General features: G+C 42.6%; 1 protein-coding gene across 1 annotated transcript; it reads left to right on the plus strand.

Moving 5' to 3' along the window:
- Nucleotides 1–12,059: 12,059 nt before the first annotated feature.
- Nucleotides 12,060–22,323, plus strand: LOC110534277 (leucine-rich repeat LGI family member 2). Its single transcript, XM_021619041.3, has 8 exons — nt 12,060–12,411; nt 12,674–12,745; nt 13,444–13,515; nt 13,826–13,897; nt 17,165–17,236; nt 18,097–18,266; nt 18,851–19,015; nt 20,542–22,323. Exons 1-8 carry the CDS (start codon nt 12,230–12,232, stop codon nt 21,375–21,377), a joined length of 1,641 nt encoding a protein of 546 aa, XP_021474716.1. The 5' UTR covers nt 12,060–12,229; the 3' UTR covers nt 21,378–22,323.
- Nucleotides 22,324–22,819: the final 496 nt, after the last annotated feature.

Here is a 22,819-nt window from a genome sequence, read left to right on the forward strand (position 1 = left end):
CTTGTGGTGGACTATATGTACAAAATCCATTTTAGGAGAACATTTCCACTTAAACAGTGCTTTGTCAATGAATGAATGAAATATGCACACAGTGCCTCGCAAAATTATTCATACCGCTTGGATTTCCTCACATTTTATGTTAAAGTGGGATTAAAATGGATTTAACTGTACAAAAAAATGTCAACGATCTACACAAAATACACAGTCAAAAAAACAAATAAAGCTTTTAAGATTGATAGAAATGAAATAACTAAAATAAAGTTGTCTAATGAGTAACATGAGTAATGAGTAACATCACATGTTAGAAACACATTTGGCAACAATTACAGCTGTGAGTCTTCTTGAGTAAGTCTCTAAGAGCTTTACACAACTGGATTGTGCAATATTTGTCCATTATTCTTTTCATAATTCTTTAAGATCTGTCAAGATGTTGGGGATCATGACTAGACAGCAAATGTCATGTCTTGCCATAGATTTTCAAGCAGACTTAAGTCCAGGAACATTAACTGTTTTCATGGTAAGCAACTCCAGTTGGTCTTGTTGAAGGTTATTGTCCTGATGAAAGGTGAATTCCTCTCCCAGTGTCAAGCGGTTTTCATCTAGGATTTTGCCTGTGCTTAGCAGCATCCTGTTTCTTTTTTTCCTGAAAACCTCCCAAGCATTTGCCGATGCCAAGCAAACACATACCATGATGCAGCCACCACTATGCTTGAATATAAGGAAGCAGTTACTCAGTGATGTGTTGTGTTTGATTTGCATGGGGGTGGCAGGTAGCCTAGCGGTTGGAGCATTGGGCCAGTAACCGAAAGGTTGCTAGATCGAATCCCAGAGCTGACAAGGTGAACATCTGTCGTTCTGCCCCTGAACAAGGCAGTGTAGGTTGTCATTGTAAATACAAATGTGTTCTTAACTGACTTTCCTTGTTTAAATAAAAAAAACTTAAGCCTTTGCATTTAGGCCAAAAAAGTGTATTCCTTTACAGTGTTTTTTTTCTTCATACCAGAGGCATGTTTTGGAATATTTCAATCAATCAATCAAATTAATTCATAAAGCCCTTTTTACATCAGCTGATGTCACAAAGTGCTATACAGAAACACAGCCTAAAATCCCAAACAACAAGCAATGCAGATGTAGAAGTACGGTGGCTAGGAAAAACTATCTAGAAAGGCCGGAACCTATGAAGAAACCTAGAGAGGAACCAGGCTCTGAGGGTTGGCCAGTCCTCTTCTGGCTGTGCCGGGTGGAGATTATAACAGAACATGGCCAAGATGTTCAAACGTTCATAGATGACCAGCAGGGTCAAATAATAATAATCACAGTGGTTGTAGAGGGTGCAACAGGTCAGCACCACAGGAGTAAATGTCAGTTGGCTTTTCATGGCCGATTATTCAGAGGTAGCACGTCGGCTGATGTAAAAAGGGCTTTATAAATACATTTGATTGATTGATTGAAATATTCCAAAACATGCATCTTGTATGAAGAAAAAAAACACTGTAAAGGAATACACTTTTTGGCCTAAATGCAAAGCCTTCTGTTTTTTAAATTTAATTTAACAAGGAAAGTCAGTTAAGAACACAGTTTATTTACAAGGTAGCAAGTCCGGGGAACATGTCAGGGTTCCATAGCCGCAGGCAGAACAGTTGAAACTGGAGCAGCAGCACGGCCAGGTGGACTGGGGACCACAAGGAGTCATCAGGCCAGGTAGTCCTGAGGCATGGTCATAGGGCGAGAAAGAGAATAAGAGAGAGAGATAGAGGGAGCTTACTTAAATTCACACAGGACACTGGATAAGACAGGATAAATACTCCAGATATAACAGACTGACAGCCTCTCGACACATAAACTATTGCAGCATAAATACTGGAGGCTGAGACAGGATGGGTCGGGAGACACTGTGGCCCCGTCCGACGATACCCCTGGACAGGGCCAACCAGAATACAATATTTGTGTTCTGTATATTTGCAATTTAAGCCATTATTTTGGAGTCACTACAATGTTGTTGATCCATCCTTCATTTTCTCCCATCACAGCCATTGAACTCTGTAACTTTTTTTAAATCACCAATGGCCTCATGGTAACATTCCTGAACAGTTTAATTCCTGTCCTGGAGCTGTATTCAGAAGGAAGACTATCTTTGATGTATCTAGGTAGTTTAATACATCATCCACAGCATAATTATTGTGGCCGCTTCGCGTGATGTATTGTTGTCTCTACCTTCTTGCCTTTGTGCTGTTGTCTGTGCCCAATAATGTTTGTACCATGTTTTGTGCTGCTACCATGTTGTGCTGCTTCCATGTTGTGTTGCTAACATTGTTGTGGTGTGGATAGCAATGCTGTGTTGTCATGTGTTACTGCCATGCTATGTTGTTGTCTTAGGTCCCTCTTTATGTAGTGTTGTTGTGTCTTTCTTATCGTGATGTGTGTTTTGTCCTATATTTATATCTTTCATCGCCCGTCCCTTTGGGAGACCTTTTGCCTTTTGGTAGGCCGTCGTTGTAAATACGAATTTGTTCTTAACTGACTTGCCTAGTTAAATAAAGTTTAAATAAAAATGTAATAAAAAATAAATTAACTTGACCATGCTTAAAGAGATATTCAATGTCTGATTTGTTATGGTTATCCATGTACTAATCGCTGCCCTTCTTTATGAAGCTTATGAGGAAACGCTCCCCTGGTCTTTGTAATTGAATCTGTGCTTGAAATTCAATACTTGACTGAGGGACCTTATACATGTTGTATGTATGGGGGACAGAGTAATGGGTGTCAAACCCTATTATTTCTTACAGAGTGAGTCCATGTAACTTATTATGTGATTTGTTAAGACTCCCTCTCTTTTCTTGCCCTCCTGGTTTTGACCCTTGCCTGTCCTGACTCCGAGCCCGCCTCGGAGTCAGCTTTGTGGGCTGATGGAGGGAGTCCAAACGTTGGCTGAGTGCCATGAACATGCTGCTGGAGCAATTCCACGGTTCATCTGGGGGGCAGCCTGCCACGGTGGTAACCCCACTGCCCCTCAGAAACTCGGAGGTTAGTAGCGCTGCCCCACCAGCCACTCCACTTTCCCGGGAGCCCCGGTTACCTCCTCCGGAACGCTTCAATGGAGAGCCGAGCACCTCTTAGCATTTTTAGCTCAGTGTGCCCTCATTTACGAGTTTCAGCCCTCCTCCATCCCCTCAGATTACTCCAAAATAGCCTATCTCATCACCCTGATGTCTGGAAGGGCTCTCACCTGGGTTACCACTGTATGGGAAGAACAGCCGTCCATATGCGTGAGCCTGGAGGGGTTCGTGGGAGAGGTGAGGAAAGTTTTTGATGCCTAGTTCTCCGGGAGGAAAGCTGCCCGGAAGCTAATCCAGCTCCGGCTATGTGGTGGATTTCCGTACGTTGGCAGCGGAGAGAGCGTGGAACCCGGAAGCACTGTTCAACATGTTCCTGCACCGCGTCTCGGAGGATGTTAAGGATGAGCTTGCTCACGGATTTTGACTCCCTCATCGCTCTGACCATCTGCATAAATGGGCGATTGCGGGAACAACGGATGGAGAGGAAATTCAATTTCTCTTGCACGTCCAGGGATTCCACCTCGCCTCCGAGTCATCCCGGAAGTCCACAATGGTCCAGTGGCCGAGAGCACCCAAGATTCCCCCGACCTTCCTCAAGAGTCACCGAGGAGGGCAGAGGCACTGTTTTCCGAGCCCATGCAACTAGGCAGGGCTGGGCTGTCCCTGGCGGAACGGCAACACCGGATCAGCACAAGGAGCTGCATGTATTGCGGGACTTTTGGTGATTTCGTGTCCTCGTGCCCGGTAAAAGACCAGGCTCACCAGTAGGAGCGAGTACTCTAGTGGGACATATGGGGATCTTTTCTGCTTCCCTCACTCGCACCCCATTTCATTTCATGTCATTCTGCTGTGGGGTAACAAGGCCAAATTTCTCCGGGTCCTCATTGAGGATGAGAGCTTTTTGGATGCCACACTGGCTTCCGAGCTGAACATCCCCACTCAGACCTTCTCCATTCCCGTGGATGTTAGAGCTTTGGGCGGGCGCTCTATATGTCAGGTCACCCATAACACCACTCCCATCAACCTACGTGTGTAGGGTTAGGGTTAGCCATCATGGGCTGGGTTAGCCATCATGGGCTGGAGTCCGTTCTGCCACACGCACTGTCTGAAGTTGGCGCAACCTGCACCGGGACAGCAAGTCCCGGGCCACTTCCCTTCCGCCTTCTGGAGAACCAGTTATTTGTTAAGGCGGAAAAGTGTGAGTTCCATCGGTCCACCATTCCCTTTCTGGGCTACATTATCTCTGCTGGGAGCATCAAGATGGATCCCGAGAATGTGAAAGCGGTGGTAGATTGGCCCCAGCCTACGTCCAGGGTGCAGCTGCAACTCTTCCTGGGGTCCGCCAACTTTTATTGCCGCTATATCCAGGGTTACAGCACTCTGGCCTCCCCTGTGTCTGCCCTCACCTCTACCAAGGTTCCGTGCTCCACAGCCGCTGACTGGGTGTTCCGGGACCTTAAACACCGCTTCACCACGGCTCCGATCAGTCAGTTTGTGGTGGAGGTGGATGCTTTGGATGTCGGAGCTGTTCGGGTCCCAACATTCTGCCCTGGACTTTAAGCTGCATCCCTGCGACATCCCTGCACCTTCGCAGTCTATCACAGTGCCATCCGTTTTGTCACCAAAGCCTCATCTACTAGCCACCACTGCAACCTGTATGCTCTCGTTGGCTGGCCCTCACTTCATATTCATCACCAAACCACCTTATCTCAGCTGGGCTGGCGCTCTCACTGGTCATCATAGCAACACTCAGCCGTAGCACGCGCTCTAGCAGGTATATTTCACTGATCATCCCCAAAGCCAATACTTACTTTCCTACCAGTTCTCTGCTGCCAATGACTGGAAAGAATTGCAAAAATCACTGAAGCTGGAGACTTATTGTCACGTCGTCGTTGGAAGTAGACCAAAGTGCAGCGTGATGAGCGTACATTTTCTTTTATTGTGGAATGACGCCAACAAAACAAGAAACAAAATGAACAACCGTGAAGCTTACAGGGCTAAGTGCCAAAAACAAAGTTAACTACCCACACTGAAAGGAGGGAAAAAGGGCTACCTAAGTATGATTCCAAATCAGAGACAACGATAGACAGCTGGCCCTGATTGAGAACCATACCCGGCCAAAACATAGATATAAAGAAACATAGAAAACAAAAAATAAAATGCCCACCCCACATCACACCCTGACCTAACCAAATAGAGAACTAAAATGGCTCTCTAAGGTCAGGGCGTGACAGTACCCCCCCCCCCCCCCAAAGGTGCGGACTCCGGCCGCAAAACCTGAACCTACAGGGGAGGGTCCGGGTGGGCATCTATCCACGGTGACGGCTCTGGTGCGGGACGCAGACCCCGCTCCACCTCTGGCTCACCCCGCTTGGTGGCGCCTCTGGTGTGGGGACCCTTTCCCCCGACACCGGACTGGGGACCATCGCTGCGGGCCCCGGACTGGGCACCCTTACTGCGGGCCCCGGACTGGGCACTCTCGTTGCGGGCCCCGGACTGGTCACCCTCGCTGCGGGCCCCGGACTGGGGACCCTCGCTGCGGGCCCCGGACTGGGCACCCTCGTTGCGGGCCCCGGACTGGGCACCCTCACTGCGGGCCCCGGACTGGGCACCCTCGCTGCGGGCCCCGGACTGGGCACCCTCGTTGCGGGCCCCGGACTGGGCACCCTCGTTGCGGGCCCTAGACTGGGCACCCTCACTGCGGGCCCCGGACTGGGCACCCTCGATGCGGGCCCCGGACTGGACTCCCTCGTTGTGGGCCCCGGACTGAAGGACGTCGCTGGAGGCTCCGGACTGTAGACCGTCTCTGGAGGCTCCGGACTGGAGGCCGTCGCTGGAGGCTCCGGACTGGAGGCCATCGTTGGAGGCTTCGTGCCATGACTTCTCATTGGTGGCTTCGTGCCATGGATCATCACTGGAGGCTTCTTGCCATAGATCATCACTGGAGGCTTCTTGCCATGGATCATCACTGGAGGCTTCGTGCCATGGATCATCACTGGAGGCATCTTGCCATGGATCATCACTGGAGGCTTCTTGCCATGGAACATCACTGGAGGCTTCTTGCCATGGATCATCACTGGAGGCTTCATGCCATCGATCATCACTGGAGGCTTTGTGCCATGGATCATCACTGGAGGCTTCATGCCATGGATCATCACTGGAGGCATCTTGCCATGGATCATCACTGGAGGCTTCTTGCCATGGACCATCACTGGAGGCTTCGTGCCATGGATCATCACTGGAGGCTTCTTGCCATGGATCACCACTGGAGGCTTCTTGCCATGGATCATCACTGGAGGCTTTGTGCCATGGATCATCACTGGAGGCTTCTTGCCATGGATCATTACTGGAGGCTTCTTGCCATGGATCATCACTGGAGGCTTGGTGCATGGGGCGGGCATCGGATACACTGGGCGGTGAAGACGCACTGGCGGTCTCGAGCACAGAGCTGGCACAACCCGTTCTGGCTGGATGCCCACTTCCACCCGGCAAATGCGGGACACTGGCACAGAGCACGGCGGCCTGTGAATGCTCACTTGAGACACCGTGCGCCTCACCCCATAACACGGTGCCTGACCAGTCACATGCTCTCCACGGTAAGCATGGGGAGTTGGCTCAGGTCTAAACCCCCAAAAAAAACGTTTTTTGGAGCTGCCTCTCGGGCTTCCGTGACCGGGTCTTGTCCCCTGCATCAGCTGTCAGAGCAGCTTACCAATCACTGTACACAGCCAATCTGCAAATAGCCCATCCAACTACCTCATCCCCATACTGTTATTTATCTTCTTCCTCTTTTGCACCCCAGTATCTCTACTTGCACATGATCATCTGCATATCTATCACTCCAGTGTTAATGCTAAATTAACATCCATCCAGTACCGTTGCCCCACCTCTGGTTTTCTGACCCCGGCCTGCCTTGACCTGTCTATTGCCTGCCCCTGTTTGGAACATTAAACTATTGTTTATTCGACGTGGTCTGCATCTGGGTCTTCCCTTCATATCTGATAGTTATCACATCTTTATTAATCTTTAAAAAATGTTTGAATTTTTTTTCTCCCACTTTGACAGAGTATTTTGAGTAGATTGTTGACAAAAAATGTCAATTAAATCTATTTTAATTCCACTTTGTAACACAATACAATGTGAAGAAATCCAAGGGGTATGAATACTTTTGCAAGGCACTATAAAAACAATTTATAACAGAAGAACTGCCCTGACATTGCTAATCTGTATAATTTCTTTGCCGATTAAAAAAATTCTGCATCTGGACGACAGCCTTACTTGACTTAGTTTGTTGTTTATGGTATGTTTTGCTTAAGTAGGTATGCAGCATTGTCAGAGCCAGAACTGCTCATAGAGCAGGAGATGGTTTCTGTAGCTTCAGGCAGCTTGATGCACAAGTACACCTCCTGAACCGGACGCTATAGTTTATTTCATGGCCTTATCATCGATCCATCTCCTTAATGCTGAGAGCCAAGCAGAGCGGCATCAGTCTTTGCTGACTCAAATGGGGATCAAACCCCCAACCTTCCAATATCAGGGCTGACACTAACCACAAGGCAACGTAGTTTGTCTGAGTTGTTCTGCTGAAAGAGTTGATATTCTAGAGGTAATGAGAGAGAATCCCCGGGCTGACCTATTATCTCACTGAGATAATACATCCTTTTCCTACAGTGTCCTTTTCTCTCTTGATTGCTACATTAGCCTAATGCAACCGCATTGCACATGTCAGTACAATTAGCCCTCACTTAGTCATTAAGGTTGGCCAGTCTTATTTGTAATGGGCATGGTAACCATATTCTACAAAGAGGATTTTGTACAGTCTATTCAAATCAAATCAAATTTTATTGGTTGTGTACACAGATTTGCAGATGTTATCGCAGGTGCAGTGAAATGCTTGTGTTTCTAGCTTCAACAGTGCAGTAATACCTAACAATAGATAACAATAACAATATTATACACATAATGCAGAAAAACTAAGAAATATCAGAATGAGCAATGTCAGAGACCGGAATATGTTTTGTATGGAAACATTATTAAAGTGGCCAGTGTTCAATGACTAGAACACAATATTGACATATAAAGTGGGGAAAGCAGTATGTAAACATGGTCAGGGTCCTGTGTGTAGCTGGTGTAGAGAGTCAGGCGCAGGACAGCAGAAATTAGTAATCACCGTATTTTTACTCAAAATATCAAAATACAAAGTAACATCACGAGCACACCATGACAGACCGAAAATACAATAAACAATCACTCACAAATACAACATGGGGAACAGAGGGTTAAATAATAAACAAGTAATTAGTTGAGTGAAGCCAGGTGTGAAAAAGACAAAGACAGAACAAATGGAAAATGGATCGGCGGTGGCTAGAAAGCTGGTGACGTCAACTGCCAAACGCCTCCCGAACAAAGAGAGGGACCGACTTCGGCAAAAGTCGTGACAAACATTTTTTAAAGTGACCAGTGTTCAATGACTCTATGTACATCGGGCAGCAGTCTCTAAGGTGTTGAGTAGAGTAGCGGGTGGTAACCGGTTGAGAACAGTGACTAAGGTTAGTGGTGAATGTTTAACAGTCTGATGGCCTGGAGGTAGAATTTGTTCCTCAATTTCTTGGTCCCGGGCTTTGATGCACCTGTACTGTCTCCACATTCTAGATGGTAGTGGGGTGAACAGGCCGTGGCTCGGGTGGCTGAGGACCTTGATGATCTTATTGGCCTTCCTGTGACACAGGTGCAGTAGATGTCCTGGAGGGCAGGCAATGTGCCCTCAGTGATGCGTTGGGATGACCGCATAACCCTCTGGAGATCCCTGCGATTTCTGATGTTACAGTTGCAGTACCAGGATGCACGACAGGATGCTCTCAATGGTGCATCTGTAGAAGTTTGTGAGGGTCTTAGGTTCCAAGCCAAATTTCTTCAGCCTCCTGAGGTTGAAGAGGGGCAGGTTGTGAGTGATGTGCACACCGAGGAACTTGAAGCTTTTGACTCTCTCCACTGTGGCCCTGTCGATGTGGATGGGGGCATGCTTTCTCTACTGTCTCCTGTAGTCCACAATCAGCTCCTTTGTTTTGTTGACGTTGAAGTAGAGGTTATCTTTTTGTCACCACTCCGCCGGGGGCTCTCACCTCCTCCCTGTAGGCTGTCTCACTGTTATTGTTATTCAGGCCTAGCACTGATGTGTCGTCAGCAAACTTGATGATTGAATTGGAAACGTGAGTGGCCACAAAGTCATGGGTGAACAGGGAGCACGCACTTCTGTGGAGCCCCCGTATTGAGGATCAGCGTGGCGGATATGTTGTTTCCTACCCTTCACCACTTGGGGCAAGCCCGTCAGGAAGTCCAGGACCCAGTTGCACAGGGAGGGGTTCAGAACCAGGGACCTGAGCTTAGTGGAGAGCTTGGAAGGCACTAGCTGTAGTCGATGAACAAAATTCTTACATACAGTTGAAGTCAGAAGTTTACATACACTTAGGTTGGAGTCATTAAAACTAATTTTCAACCACTCCACAAATTTCTTGTTAACAAACTATAGTTTTGGCAAATCGGAAAGGACATCTACTCTGTGCATGACACAAGTAAATATTCCAACAAAACTATAGTTTTGTTTACAGTATCACAATTCCAGTGGGTCAGAAGTTTACATACACTAAGTTCACTGTACTTTTAAACAGCTTGGAAAATTCAAGAAAATTATGTCATGGCTTTAGAAGCTTCTGATAGTTAAAGGCACATGACAGCCCACTTGGAGTTTGCCAACAGGCACCTAAAGACTCTCAGACCATGAGAAACAATATTCACTGGTTTGATGAAACCAAGATTGAACTATTTGTCCTGAATGCCAAGCGTCACGTCTGGAGGAAACCTGGCACCATCCCTTCGACGAAGAATGGTGGTGGCAGCATCATGCAGTGGGGATGTGCTTCAGCGGCAGGGACTAGGAGAATCATCAGGATTGAGGGAAAGATGAATGGAGCAAAGCACAGATTCCTTGATGAAAACCTGCTCCAGAGCTCTCAGGACCTAAGACTGGGGTGAATGTTCATCTCCCAACAGGACAATGATCCTAAGCACACAGTCAAGACAATGCAGGAGTGGCTTTGGGACAAGTCTCTGAATGTTCTTGAGTGACCAGCCAGAGCCCGGACTTGAACACAATCGAAACATCTCTGGAGAGACCTGAAAATAGCTGTGCAGCGATGCTCCCCATCCAACATGACAGAGCCTGAGAGGATCTGTGAGGCAAGCTTGTAGCGTCATACCCAAGAAGACTCGAGGCTGTAATTTCTGCCAAAGGTTCTTCAACAAAGTACTGAGTCTGAATACTTATTGTTAGGTGAAAAAATAATATCATTTTCAAAATGTTTGTAAACATTAAGAGCTCAGTATTTGAATTATTTATTTTATTCAGTCTTTTTGCTAATCTTTATCAATGGTTCCACAATTTGGGAGGTAACTGTATGTGTTGTGTGGGGGATATAGCCAGAGCACTTACTGTTATAAATGTTTAATGTACACACTTATCGTTAATGCATCTTATCTTAACTAATTCAGTCACAATGCCATTAGGGTTGTCAATAGATTATATTAGCAGAGGTTATGATACAGAGGTCATAAATCAAAAGGATGAGTTGCAAACAAGTCCACAGCCCTAAAGGCCTATACAGAGTATTCAATGGTTTCAAATGTAAAATGTGTCTAGGCCTAGAGGTAGAACTATTACATTTGATCTAAGGTACTCTAAAAGTATGGAATTGCTTCATCACCTGAGCTGGATCTGCCTCATTGTTTACACTAGCTTCTACAGTATATCCACACAGTCAGATTCCACAGACACTAATTGAGATTCACAGCTATAAAGTAAAATTGGCTACAAAAATGATCTTAATTGAAATCTTCTTAATTTAAGGTTAGGGTTAGGCATAAGGTTAGCAGTGCAGTTAAGGTTAGATTTAAAATAAAATTTTATGAAAAGAAATGGTAAATATGGGTGGGGTTTATGACTTAGAAGCTAGTCTAGGAGTTAGACATGAATCTGTCTCTCCTGTAGTTATCCTTCCTTGTCGTCTGTACTGGTGTAGGATCTTAATGTGATCACTCTTTTGTTGCTGGGATTTTTTTCTGCACTGCAGGAAAATCAAATCAAATGTTATTTGTCCAATGTCCCGAATAAAACAGGTGTAGTAGACCTTACCATGAAATGTTTTCCTACAAACCCTTAATTAAACAACAATGCGGTTCAAGAAATAGAGTTAAGAAAATATTTACTAAATACACTAAAGTAAAAATTAAATAAAGTACATATGAGCTTCATGATTTACACAAATTCACTGAAAACACGCAATAACAACGGTTATATTAGCAGGCTATTGCACTTTTCATTAAGCATAATTTTGGACAAATAATAGATTCATGCAACATTATAGACTAAACTTTCAAATCCTGTTAGGCCTACTGTAGGTTTATTTTTCTGCGACAATAGGCTTATTGGTCAAATTAAAATCCTACACCTGTAAATCAACCATATCCTGAACAACTAGGATGGCCCATGAATTTAGTTGTAATCAGGCATCAGACAAAACAAATATATAAGGGCGAGATATTGGAGATCACGAGACATGTACTAAATCATTCAAGAGAGGTCACAAATTGTTTAGTTTAAACATGGAGCTGTAACATAATTGCGGACAGTATCCTATTTAGCCTATTTATAAAGGAGAAACGTATCCCGACAAAAAGCAGATATTGCCATGGCGGACACGTGGGTTTATGTGTTGGGGAAAAAAGGGGACAATTTATTTGAGAACACTACAATCCTATTTTACAACAAAAAAAGTCTCCTTTTTCCGCTGCACATGTCAAGACTTCAAAAATCACTAGTCTGTCGCACATATGGGCCAACTTTCTCACCTATTGTAGCTTTGAAAGAAGGCTAACTACTGATATTATCATCAACATTTTTTTAATATTTTAATCGATCGTAGCTTGCCTGGAATCCCGGAAATCTTCCTGAATAGCGTTGGATGCGAAATTAGGAAGCCTAGCGGGAAGCATCTGCAGCAGAATCTGCTTATGTCAGGTGTTCTTCTGTCCACTGCTGTAGTCAAGGCACGGAGCGGTGAGATAGAGGTGGATTGCATCGAAGTCACTCTCTGCCATTGTCATACATAAAAAAAAAAATGTTAGCCTCGAAGCATTGGTTATGGATAAATTTGATTATACTGTGTCTCGGTCAAGCCAGTCTAGCTGCACCTAAAAAGGTTTTTCGATGCCCTTCGGGATGCTCGTGCTCCAGGGAGACCATTATCTGTGTCGGGACCTCAAGTGTACCACGGACTATGCCGAATGACATCAACTCACTGTGAGTATTGTCCTCAATTTATTCATCGTCACACATAGTTGAAAGGAAAATACAGTTGGCCTATCACATGGAATGTTGAAAAACGTGCAAGCATGAATTGTGTAATGACATGAAGTTTGTAATGACTTCAGTGTTACAAATGTAGCCTAACCCACTTTTTTGTGTCAATGATTTCCTCGTTACAGACTATTTAGACAACTGAAGCATATTAATAGGTTAATGCTGGTTTCATATTGTCAACATTATGTCGATCTTCCACCAGGAGCATAGTAAATGGATCCCTCGCAGAAATTACAGAGGCCATGTTCTCCCTCATGCCATCTCTGCAGTTGCTGTACGTAGCCACATAATTTACATTTTCAGCAAGTACCTAAGAATATTTTGTTTTTATAGTAACCTGTACATGGATGCAGCAATGCAGGCCTACACCACTAACTGTAAATGCAATTCTGATGAGGCTGTGGTCCTGGCTCAGTTGGTAGAGCATGACGCTTGCTAAATCAGGGCTGTGGTTTGAATTCCTGGTGCTACCCAAACGTACAATGTGTGCATGATGTATGCATGAATAAGTCGCTTTCTGTTAAATGGCATAAATTATTACTATATCAGACAGAGACACATGCAGGGAGTCGTGTCAGACTGAACTGCCTTATTTATGAACAGTATTTCAATGACTTCGATAGTCTGTTTGGTCATTGTGTCTTGCAGATCGAAGGTCCGTCACTCACTAAATGGTCCGTCACTCACTAAATGATATTACTAGATATTCACTAGATATTATGATGTAGCCATGAAAATGATTACTACAGTAATCATTTCAATTCTTCACTTGAAATCACACACACACACTTGCGCGAGTACGAATGCAAGCCCTAACACGCACACAACTCACTGCATCCATGCTGCTAATCATTTTTTTTTCTTCATCTTTAATAAGTGTAACATTTGCCTTCTAAATGTTAAAAGTGGAATATGCTATGGAATTTTGGCTAGTATGAACCAAAACGTATCATGTTTTTCTTATTTTCTCAGGCTTCTCAATTCAAATTCATTGACCACCATCAAAGATGATGCATTCTATGGCCTTCCTCATCTTGAATATTTGTGAGTATTTGGTTCAAACTAATTTGGCTTCCTCTCCTCAGTCAACTGTTTTTGCAGAGACTGTATGATTAACAAACATCTGAATTAATCTTCAATGTCTAAACACATTTTAAGGTGGCCTATGGAGCACTAGTGTAATGTGATACCTGTCATTCGCCATAATTTTTTCTTAATTTGTGTCATATAAAACCAAAAGTTATTAGCTTTAGTAAAATAAGTAACTTGATGTTTTTAAAAGTGAATAACAAGCTCAAAAGACAGCTAGAGTAACATCATTACTCCCTTAATTTATTACATTTGTGATTAACAGATTCATAGAAGGCAACAAGATTGAGACCATCGCCAAAAATGCCCTCAGAGGTCTCCGAGACGTGACTCATTTGTAAGTCTGCTGATACCATTTCTACCATCTCTATTCTACCCAGGGCTGTAACTGCATATGAAGGCACCAAGGTCCCGGACCTCTGTAATTGTTTAGAATTTAAAAAATATACAGTACCAGTCAAAAGTTTGGACACACCTACTCATTCAAGGGTTTTTCTTTATTTCTACTATTTTCTACATTGTATAATAATAGTGAAGACATCAAAACAATGAAATAACACATATGGAATCATGTAGTAACCAAAAAAGTGTTAATTAAACAAATAAAAATATATTGTATATTTTAGATTATTCAGGGTAGCCACCCTTTGCCTTGATGACAGCTTTGCACACTCTTGGCATTCTCTCAACCAAATTCACCTGGAATTAATTTCAAACAATCTTGAAGGAGTTCCCACATATGCTGAGTACTTGTTGGCCGCTGTTCCTTCACTCTGTGGTCCAACTCATCCCAAATCATCTCAATTGGGTTGAGGTCGGGTGATTGTGAAGGCCATATCATCTGATGCAGCACTCCATCATTCTCCTTCTTGGTCAAATAGCCCTTACACAGCCTGGAGGTGTGTTGGGTCATTGTCCTGTTGAAAAACAAATGATAGTCCCACTAAGCGCAAACCATGGCGTATCGCTGCAGAACGCTGTGGTAGCCATGCTGGTTAAGTGTGCCTTGAATACTAAATAAATCAGTGACAGTGTCACCAGCAAAGCACCCCCATCACAACTCCTCCTCCATGCTTCACGGTGGGAACCACACATGGGGAGATCATCCATTCACCTGCTCTGCGTCTCACAAAGACTAGTGGTGGAAAAAGAACCAAATTGTCATACTTCATTAAAAGTATCGATACCTTAATGGAAAATTACTCAAGTAAAAGTGAAAGTTACTCAAGTAAAAGTGAAATACTACTTGAGTAAAAGTCTAAAAGTATTTGGTGCTAAATATAATTGAAAATGTAAATGTAATTGATAAAATATACTTATGTATGAAAAGTGTAAATCATTTCAAATTTCTTATATTAAGCAAAGCAGACGGCACCCTGTCTGGGTACATTACAACACTCAGACATAATCTACAAATTATGCATTTGTGTTTAGTGAGCCTGTCAGATCAGAGGCAGTAGGGATAACCACGTATTATCTTGATAAGTGCGTGAAAGTCCTCAACTGGCAGCTTCATGAAATAGTACCCACAAAACACCAGTCTCAACGTCAACAGTGAAGAGGCGACTCCGGGATGCTGGCCTTCTAGGCAGAGTTCCTCTGTCCAGTGTCTGTGTTCTTTTGCCCATCTTAATCTTTTATTTTTATTGGCCAGTCTGAGATATGGCCTTTTCTTTGCAACTCTGCCTAGAAGGCCAGCATGACTGACGAGTTTCAGAAGAAAGGTCTTTGTTTCTAGCCATTTTCTGGCCTGTAATCGAACCCACAAATGATGATGCTCCTGATACTCAACTAGTCTAAAGAAGGACAGTTTTATTACTTCTTTAATCAGCACAACAGTTTTCAGCTGTGCTAATATGATTGAAAAAAGGTTTTCTGATGATCAATTAGCATTTTAAAATGATAACCTTGGATTAGCTAACACAACGTGCCATTGGAACACAGGAGTGATGGTTGCTGATAATGGGCCTCTGTACGCCTATGTAGATATTCCATAAATAAAATCAGCCGTTTCCAGCTACAATAGTCATTTACAACATTAACAATGTATACACCGCCTTTCTGATCAATTTTATGTTATTTTAATGGACAAAAATGTTCTTTTCTTTCAAAAACAAGGACATTTCTAAGTGACCCCAAACTTTGGAACGGTAGTGTATATATAGAGAGAGATTTTTTAGGACCTCAGTCAAGGTCTCAACTTACTGCTGAGAGTTAGAATAGTAGAATACACAAGGTGCAATTTTGAAACTTAGTTGTGAATTGGCAGTTTTTCTTTTGTTATATGTCACTCACAGACAGTCACTCAATTAGCCCAAGTCAGTTAAAACAGTTTTGATTGGTAAATTAGTCTAGTTAGTCTATCCAGCTATATAAAATTGCAGTAATCATGGCCGAATTCCCGACCCGGCCCAGGGGCCCTGACTTCCAGGGGGCCCCCGTTGATTTTGTTAGTCACTCCCACTCAGATATCATATTAGCATGGCATAAGTCATGACAAAATGTGTAGAATTGCTTTAAAACTGCAAAAAATTATCCCCATCCAAAGACAAAACATTTAGAATTGTAGGAAATTATCTGTAAAACTGCAACCCCCCCAAAATGATTTGTTTACTTTTTGTTCATAAAATACTTTTTCTGCTTACAAATTCCTTTGTACGCATTCAATTATAGTTTTGAATCCTGGTGCTGAGTTAATGTGAGTTAATGTGTTGCGACTTATTCTATAGCTAATAGGCTATGGCTGAATCTCAAACCAAACACTTGGCCACTAAGTCCTTTATTGAGTGGTGTTGTGTTCGATAGTGATCATTCGTGTTTTGGCCAAAATGAGCATTGGGACAATGCGCACTCCATGTCCCAATTGCCACTTAGCAATATTTAAAAATTCTAAATCCATTTGCGAGAATCGCCTCCTGCGATCTGTCTTGTACCATGACTCACTTGCTATGAAACATGGGTACTGAGAACCTGGGGAAGACACAGATGCATACTCGGATAGACAGCTAGAAAGTTGCACAAAAAAAAGAATCGGCGTTGGATGCCCACTCAATAAAGAGGCTTCCAAAGGGCGCAGTGGAGCCATCAATGACTCAAGACTAGCATTTTTAGATTGACTCAATTGACTTGTAAGTGCTCGAAGTACTCAAGTGTTTGGTTTGAGATTCAGCCTATATGTTTATAGATCGACTTTTTGCTGACCCCCCAACCCCCCCGTCCAAACCTCACTAAACTCAGACAGACCCTGTCTCTGCCATCTCTTCCATCTTTATTGTCTCTCGATCTCTATTATATTCCATCTTTATAATCTCTACCATCTCTATTTTCTATCATGTCTATCATCTGTACTATTTCTACCATCTCTTCCATTTTTCAATAATTTCTATCGGCGCTATCATTTCACTCCCCTGATCATCTCTCTGTACCACCTCTGTCATTTCTATCAGATCTACCAATCTCTTATATCTACCATTTCTATTGTCTCTACCATTTCTATCATTTCTATTCTCTACTATCTTTATCATCTCAATCCTCCACCCAAGAATCTCTCTCCATGATGACACATTATTTTTCTCACCGTCTCCTGCCGCACTGTCTCTCGCAGGTCGCTGGCTAACAACAACATGAGGGCTTTGCCAAGGGATCTCTTCCACGATCTTGACTCCCTGCTAGAGCTGTGAGTAAGAAACACAGCTAGCAATCACTTATAGGACCACAGGTTTCTATGAGGCAGCACTGACACTGCACCAAACATCTCTAATTGACAGTTGGCAACCCGCTCTTATTAGGCTTTTAATGAGATTAACAGGAAATGGTTGTTATACTCAGCTACTTCAGTCAGAATGCTGCTTGTGCTTAAAGAGTTAATGGTCAATTTGTGTATATACCTCAATGTTTTGTTTTTAGTAGGTTCAATAATTAAGTGCTTTGTACCGTACACTGGCCAGACAGTGATTTAGAAATGGTGCACAAAATTGTTACTAGGGACAAGCTTAGTCCCACATGCATACAGGGCGCCATTTTTGTCACAGAACAGAGCACAGATCTGTGAAAAACATTGTAGAGCTCCACATTTATAATATGCAGTGCAATATAATTTGAAAACGTTATTTAATGTTGTGCATAACTGCCAATTGCTCATGCAAAATTTTGCCCATAATGTGTTGTTGTTTTGGCATTTGAAAAGGTGTATGGGATGTTACGCCTGGTCCAGAGACAACCTTGAGCCCCTTTCCCCTAGGTCCATCTGAAAACCCACAAGGGGCTAAGGAAAGGGACTAGGGGTTGTTTTGAAAAAAGTGTTAGAGTTAGGTTTAATCCCAAACAATCCCAAACTATCCCTTTAATTGGTGTCCAGGAAACTAGCCCCTAGAGTCCAGACATTATTTTCTTGCAGTGTGAGGATACTGGATGGTATACATGTTCCCCATTATTTTAACTCTGAATGCCCTAAGCTTTGCCTTTTACTAAGTAATCACATTCTATCTTTTGGTGGATTTGTTTATGTTACTGCATCCATCCTCTGTCACATGTTAGGGATTTGAGAGGCAACATATTTCAGTGTGACTGCGAGAACAAGTGGCTGATGATGTGGCTGAAAAACACCAACGCTACCGTATCGGATGTCAACTGCGCAGGTCCCATAGAAATGAAGGGCAAACGCCTGAACGACCTTCCCATCCCGCCAGACGAGTGTATCTCCACGGGTAATTTAACCAGTCAAACATAAATGTCACACCCAACAAATGTATATTATTTCTCCTTTTAAGAATTATAATTTTGGTGTGTGTGTTGAGGGGGAATCAAATATACAGTTATGCATTTTATTTATAGGCACACTTGCCATCTGTGTGATACTGTAATAATACTACACATATACTGTAGTAGCTCTACATACTATGAACCATGTTTGATTTACATATTGTGATACACAAAGGTTTCATGACACACAGTCCTTTCACACCATATGTGTTGTCTGTTCAGCAGTTGATCAGATTTCTTGTAACAACACAAATACCTTTTTAACTCTTACATGGTAAAATACATTTTACTTTCTGTAATAATGTATTGGACATCATCAGTACTTTGCTGTTGAATAATTAACAAAAAATTACCAATATGGACAATGGGGGCTTTAATTCTTCAAATTAAAGTTATATTTAATTACTAATTTGTTGTAGCTTAATTAGAGAGTTGCCAGATTATTGTGGCCTTGTGTGGATATCAGGGTCTCCTCTGTACACATTTTTGTGTTGTGTTCATCATGTTGTGTTCCTTTTCTGCCCCACAGACTTTGTCCATCATCAGTCCATTCCAACCCAGGCTTTGTCGGCTGACATTTTCTCCCATAAGGAGGACATTTATGTGGCGATGGCTGACCCCAATTACAACAGCTGTGTGGTCATGGAATGGGACCACATTGAAATGAATTTCAGGCCTTTCGATAACATCACAGGTTTGTTTTCTTTTCGTGTTTGTTTAAAAAATAAAATAAAAGTTTATTGATTGTAGGCCTATCCTTGTTGTTTAGTTAAATATACTAGAAATCTCACCGTCCATTTTTTTTGTTTTTCAGTTGTACCATACACTGAGTTTACAAAACATTTCCATGCTCTTTCCATGACATAGACTGACCAGGTGAATCCAGGTGAAATCTATGATCCCTTATTGATATCACCTGTTAAATCCACGTCAATTAGTGTAGATGAAGGGGAGGAGACAAGTTAAAGAAGATTGTTAAGCCTTGACACAATTGAGACATGGATTGTGTATGTGTACCATTCAGGGGGTAAATGGGCAAGACAAAATATTTAAGTGCCTTTGAAAGGGGTATTGTAGTAGGTGCAAGGCACTCCGGTTTGAGTGTACCAAGAACTGCAACGCTGCTGGATTTTTCACACTCAACAGTTTCCCGTGTGTATCAAGAATGGTTGGGAGGCATTGGAGTCAACATGCGCCAGCTTCCCTGTGGAATGCTTTCGACACCTTGTAGTCCATGCCCCTACAAATTGAATTTAGGCCCCAACGAATTACGGAAAAGGAGGGTACAACTCAATTTTTTTCATTTGTAAAAACGTTTTAAATTTTATTTAACCAGACAAGTCAGTTAAGAACAAATTCTTATTTACAATGACGGCCTACCCCGGGCAAACCTGGACGACACCCTATGGGACTCCCCAATCACGGCCGGATGTGATGCAGTCTGGATTTGAACCAGAGACTGTAGTGATACCTCTTGCACAGAGATGCAGTGCCTTAGACTGCTGCGCAACTCTGGAGCAGATATTAGGAAGGTGTTCCTAATGTTTTTTACACTCAGTTTACATTTGTTGTTCCACACACAATTCAATAGAAATCACAAATTTGACTGGCCAGGACCTTAAAACAACTTATCTAGTGTGAATGTATATTGAGAAACATTCTTTTCAAGTTGAAGTTTTTATTACACTCATATAGCAGTCAATATAAACTGAAATACAATCAGCATACAAAATATTAAGATAAGAGTAACAAAATAAAAAGTGTAAGTAAATACATTTGATAAAAAATGTCCTGCATCTTAAAGCGGCTCCTTAATCAATGAGCAGAAATATAGGGTGGTTGACCTCTTGTACTGTTCAGTTCTAGACTTTGGTATAGTCAGTTGGTTTTGGCTGCGGGTGTTCCTGCCTGTCACTGTTTCGTCAGGGGGTAGCCAGTCTTTGAATTTAGATTTTAGGAGGCTGACAGCAAAATCCTTGCAGAGTTGTGTCGTTATTTCATCGCAAGTGCCTCAGTATAACGGGAGTATCAATCCTAGGATGGTGTAGCATGCTCTTTTCTGAATAATTTCCAGGTCATCAGACTGGGCCTGGGTCAGTGAGCTATTCCATCACATGAGTAGTGGTAGAGCTTATAGGACTTGATAATTTGACTATATTTTATTTCATTTTGTTCTCATTCATAATTTCACTATTACTAATTATTTAAATATTACTCCAGGAAAGTCTGTTGTTGGATGCAAGTCTGTTCTGATTGACAACCACGTCTTGGTAATCGTGACTCAGCTCTTTGGCGGATCCCACATCTACAAGTTTGATGATCAGCAAAACAAGTTCACCAAGTTCCAAACCATTGAGGTCTTCAACATCTCCAAACCCAATGACATTGAGGTGTTCCAAATAGCCGGCGAGTGGTACTTCATCATTGTGGACAGCTCCAAGGCAGGCCTATCTACTCTGTACAAGTGGAACGACCAAACGGACCGGAACGAGACCGGTTTCTACTCCTACCAGTTCCTCCACGAGTGGTTCCGAGATACGGACGCCGAGTTCGTTGAGCTAGACGGGAAGTCCCACCTCATCTTGGCCAGTCGCTCTCAGGCGCCTGTCATTTACCTCTGGAACAAGAGCAGCCAGAAGTTCCAGCTGCACAACGAAATCCCAAATGTTGACGATGTGGTGGCGGTCAAAGCCTTCCGGGTGGACGAGGAGCTCTACCTGGCCATGACGTGCTACATCGGTGACTCCAAAGTCCTCAAGTGGACCAGCAAGCAGTTCACTGAGGTGCAGGCCCTGCCTTCTCGTGGCGCTATGGTCCTCCAGCCGTTTTCATTCAAGGACAGGCACTACTTGGCCCTGGGAAGTGATTACTCCTTCACACAGATCTACTTGTGGGATGAGGAGATCAAAATGTTCTCTAAGTTCAAGGATATCTATGTGCAGTCTCCACGTTCTTTCAATGTGGTGTCCACTGACCGGCGTAATTTTTTATTTTCCTCCAGCTTCAAAGGGAAAACTATGGTCTTTGAGCATGTTATTGTCGACATAAGCCTGTGAAACTAGAAAGCTTTTATTTGTGCCTAACACCATCAAATGATTGTTTCTGACACATTTATACCCCTGGCCATGAGTAGTAAATTATTTATTTATTTCATGAAAGATGAATATAGTGTTTTAAATTAGTATTTTTCATTTGCAATGAACTATGGTTTAGACAGTCTCTGCAAAACTATGAATTTCTCTTTGTTTACGTTTGTTAACATTTTGTTATTGAATGTAATGATAGATTGGTAAAATGATTTCCCTGTTAAGTGTGAAACCAAAATAATCATATTAAAGCAATGACAATATGTGAAATGTAACCCGCATGCTGAACAATTGGCTGCCAATACCTGCAATGGTCTTGTACAGTGACTTATCAGGGATATGATTATAGCAACTGCACAGTATTTACAGCTAGCTGTTAAACATTAACAACTATTATACCTTTACTGAACATAATGAATAACGGAACTGAAATTGATGATGGCCAGCTATATGGTGGAACAGTGCCTGGCTAATAGCAAAACAGAATGTCAATAATGTAGTATTAATTCCTATGCAAGATAATGATACATATCTTTCTGTATATTTAATGCTGTACTTTATTATTATGCTTTATTATATGCTGTACTACATTAGTACAGTTAGCTAGAATTTCATTTATATAATACACATATATTCCTTGTCTTTAGTGTCATGACCTTGCTGCCTTTACCTTCAACATGTTAACTATGCCCTACTACAGTATGTTACCTCTGTACAATGTTGATGTTCTGAACAAATGGTGTTTTCAGCCACATCTATCTATGTACTGTATATAAGTTAGACATAAAGAACATTAATTGAATGTAGATTCCATTTGGCTTTAAGAATATCCTCGTGAAATAATTGTTCTTCATTTATTGTTTAACATTTGTGGATTTAAAATGCAATAGAATTAAAGCATCTGACAGGAAATATACTGCACTGTTGTTTTTGTTCCCATTATTCTGTACAGCATACCTAGCACTTACAAATGCTGAGAATTTGTCTGTGTGGCAATGATAAAGTGCCTAAGATGGCAAAGTTAAGATGTGTAGCCTTCTCAGCACTGAGCCTTTGTGACAGATTTATCTCTGGCTTGCAAGAATAGAGGACATCAGTGCATCGTTAGGCTACATGTATTAGCTAGTGTTATGAGAATAAGAGAAATTGTAATGTGTGGAGAAATTTCCAAACCACTTCCATTCCTTGATTAGTTGTCAATCAATGTTGTAATAGGAAGGCAAGTAGGCCTATGCTGTTATATTTCTTTCTTTGTGAAACAACAACACATTGTCAATATTCTTTGAATAAATTAACAAGGGCTATGAGCATCACCTGATTCTGTAGGATATAGCCTATAAGCCTACGCATTTACCTCAAGATGAGTGTGATAAGTGCACCACCCTATGTTTAAGACCGACATTGCAGGGCAT

This window comes from Oncorhynchus mykiss, chromosome 10 (genome assembly GCF_057628025.1).
Source record: "Oncorhynchus mykiss isolate SJ-2025 chromosome 10, ASM5762802v1, whole genome shotgun sequence".
In the NCBI taxonomy this organism is placed as follows: Eukaryota; Metazoa; Chordata; class Actinopteri; order Salmoniformes; family Salmonidae; genus Oncorhynchus; species Oncorhynchus mykiss.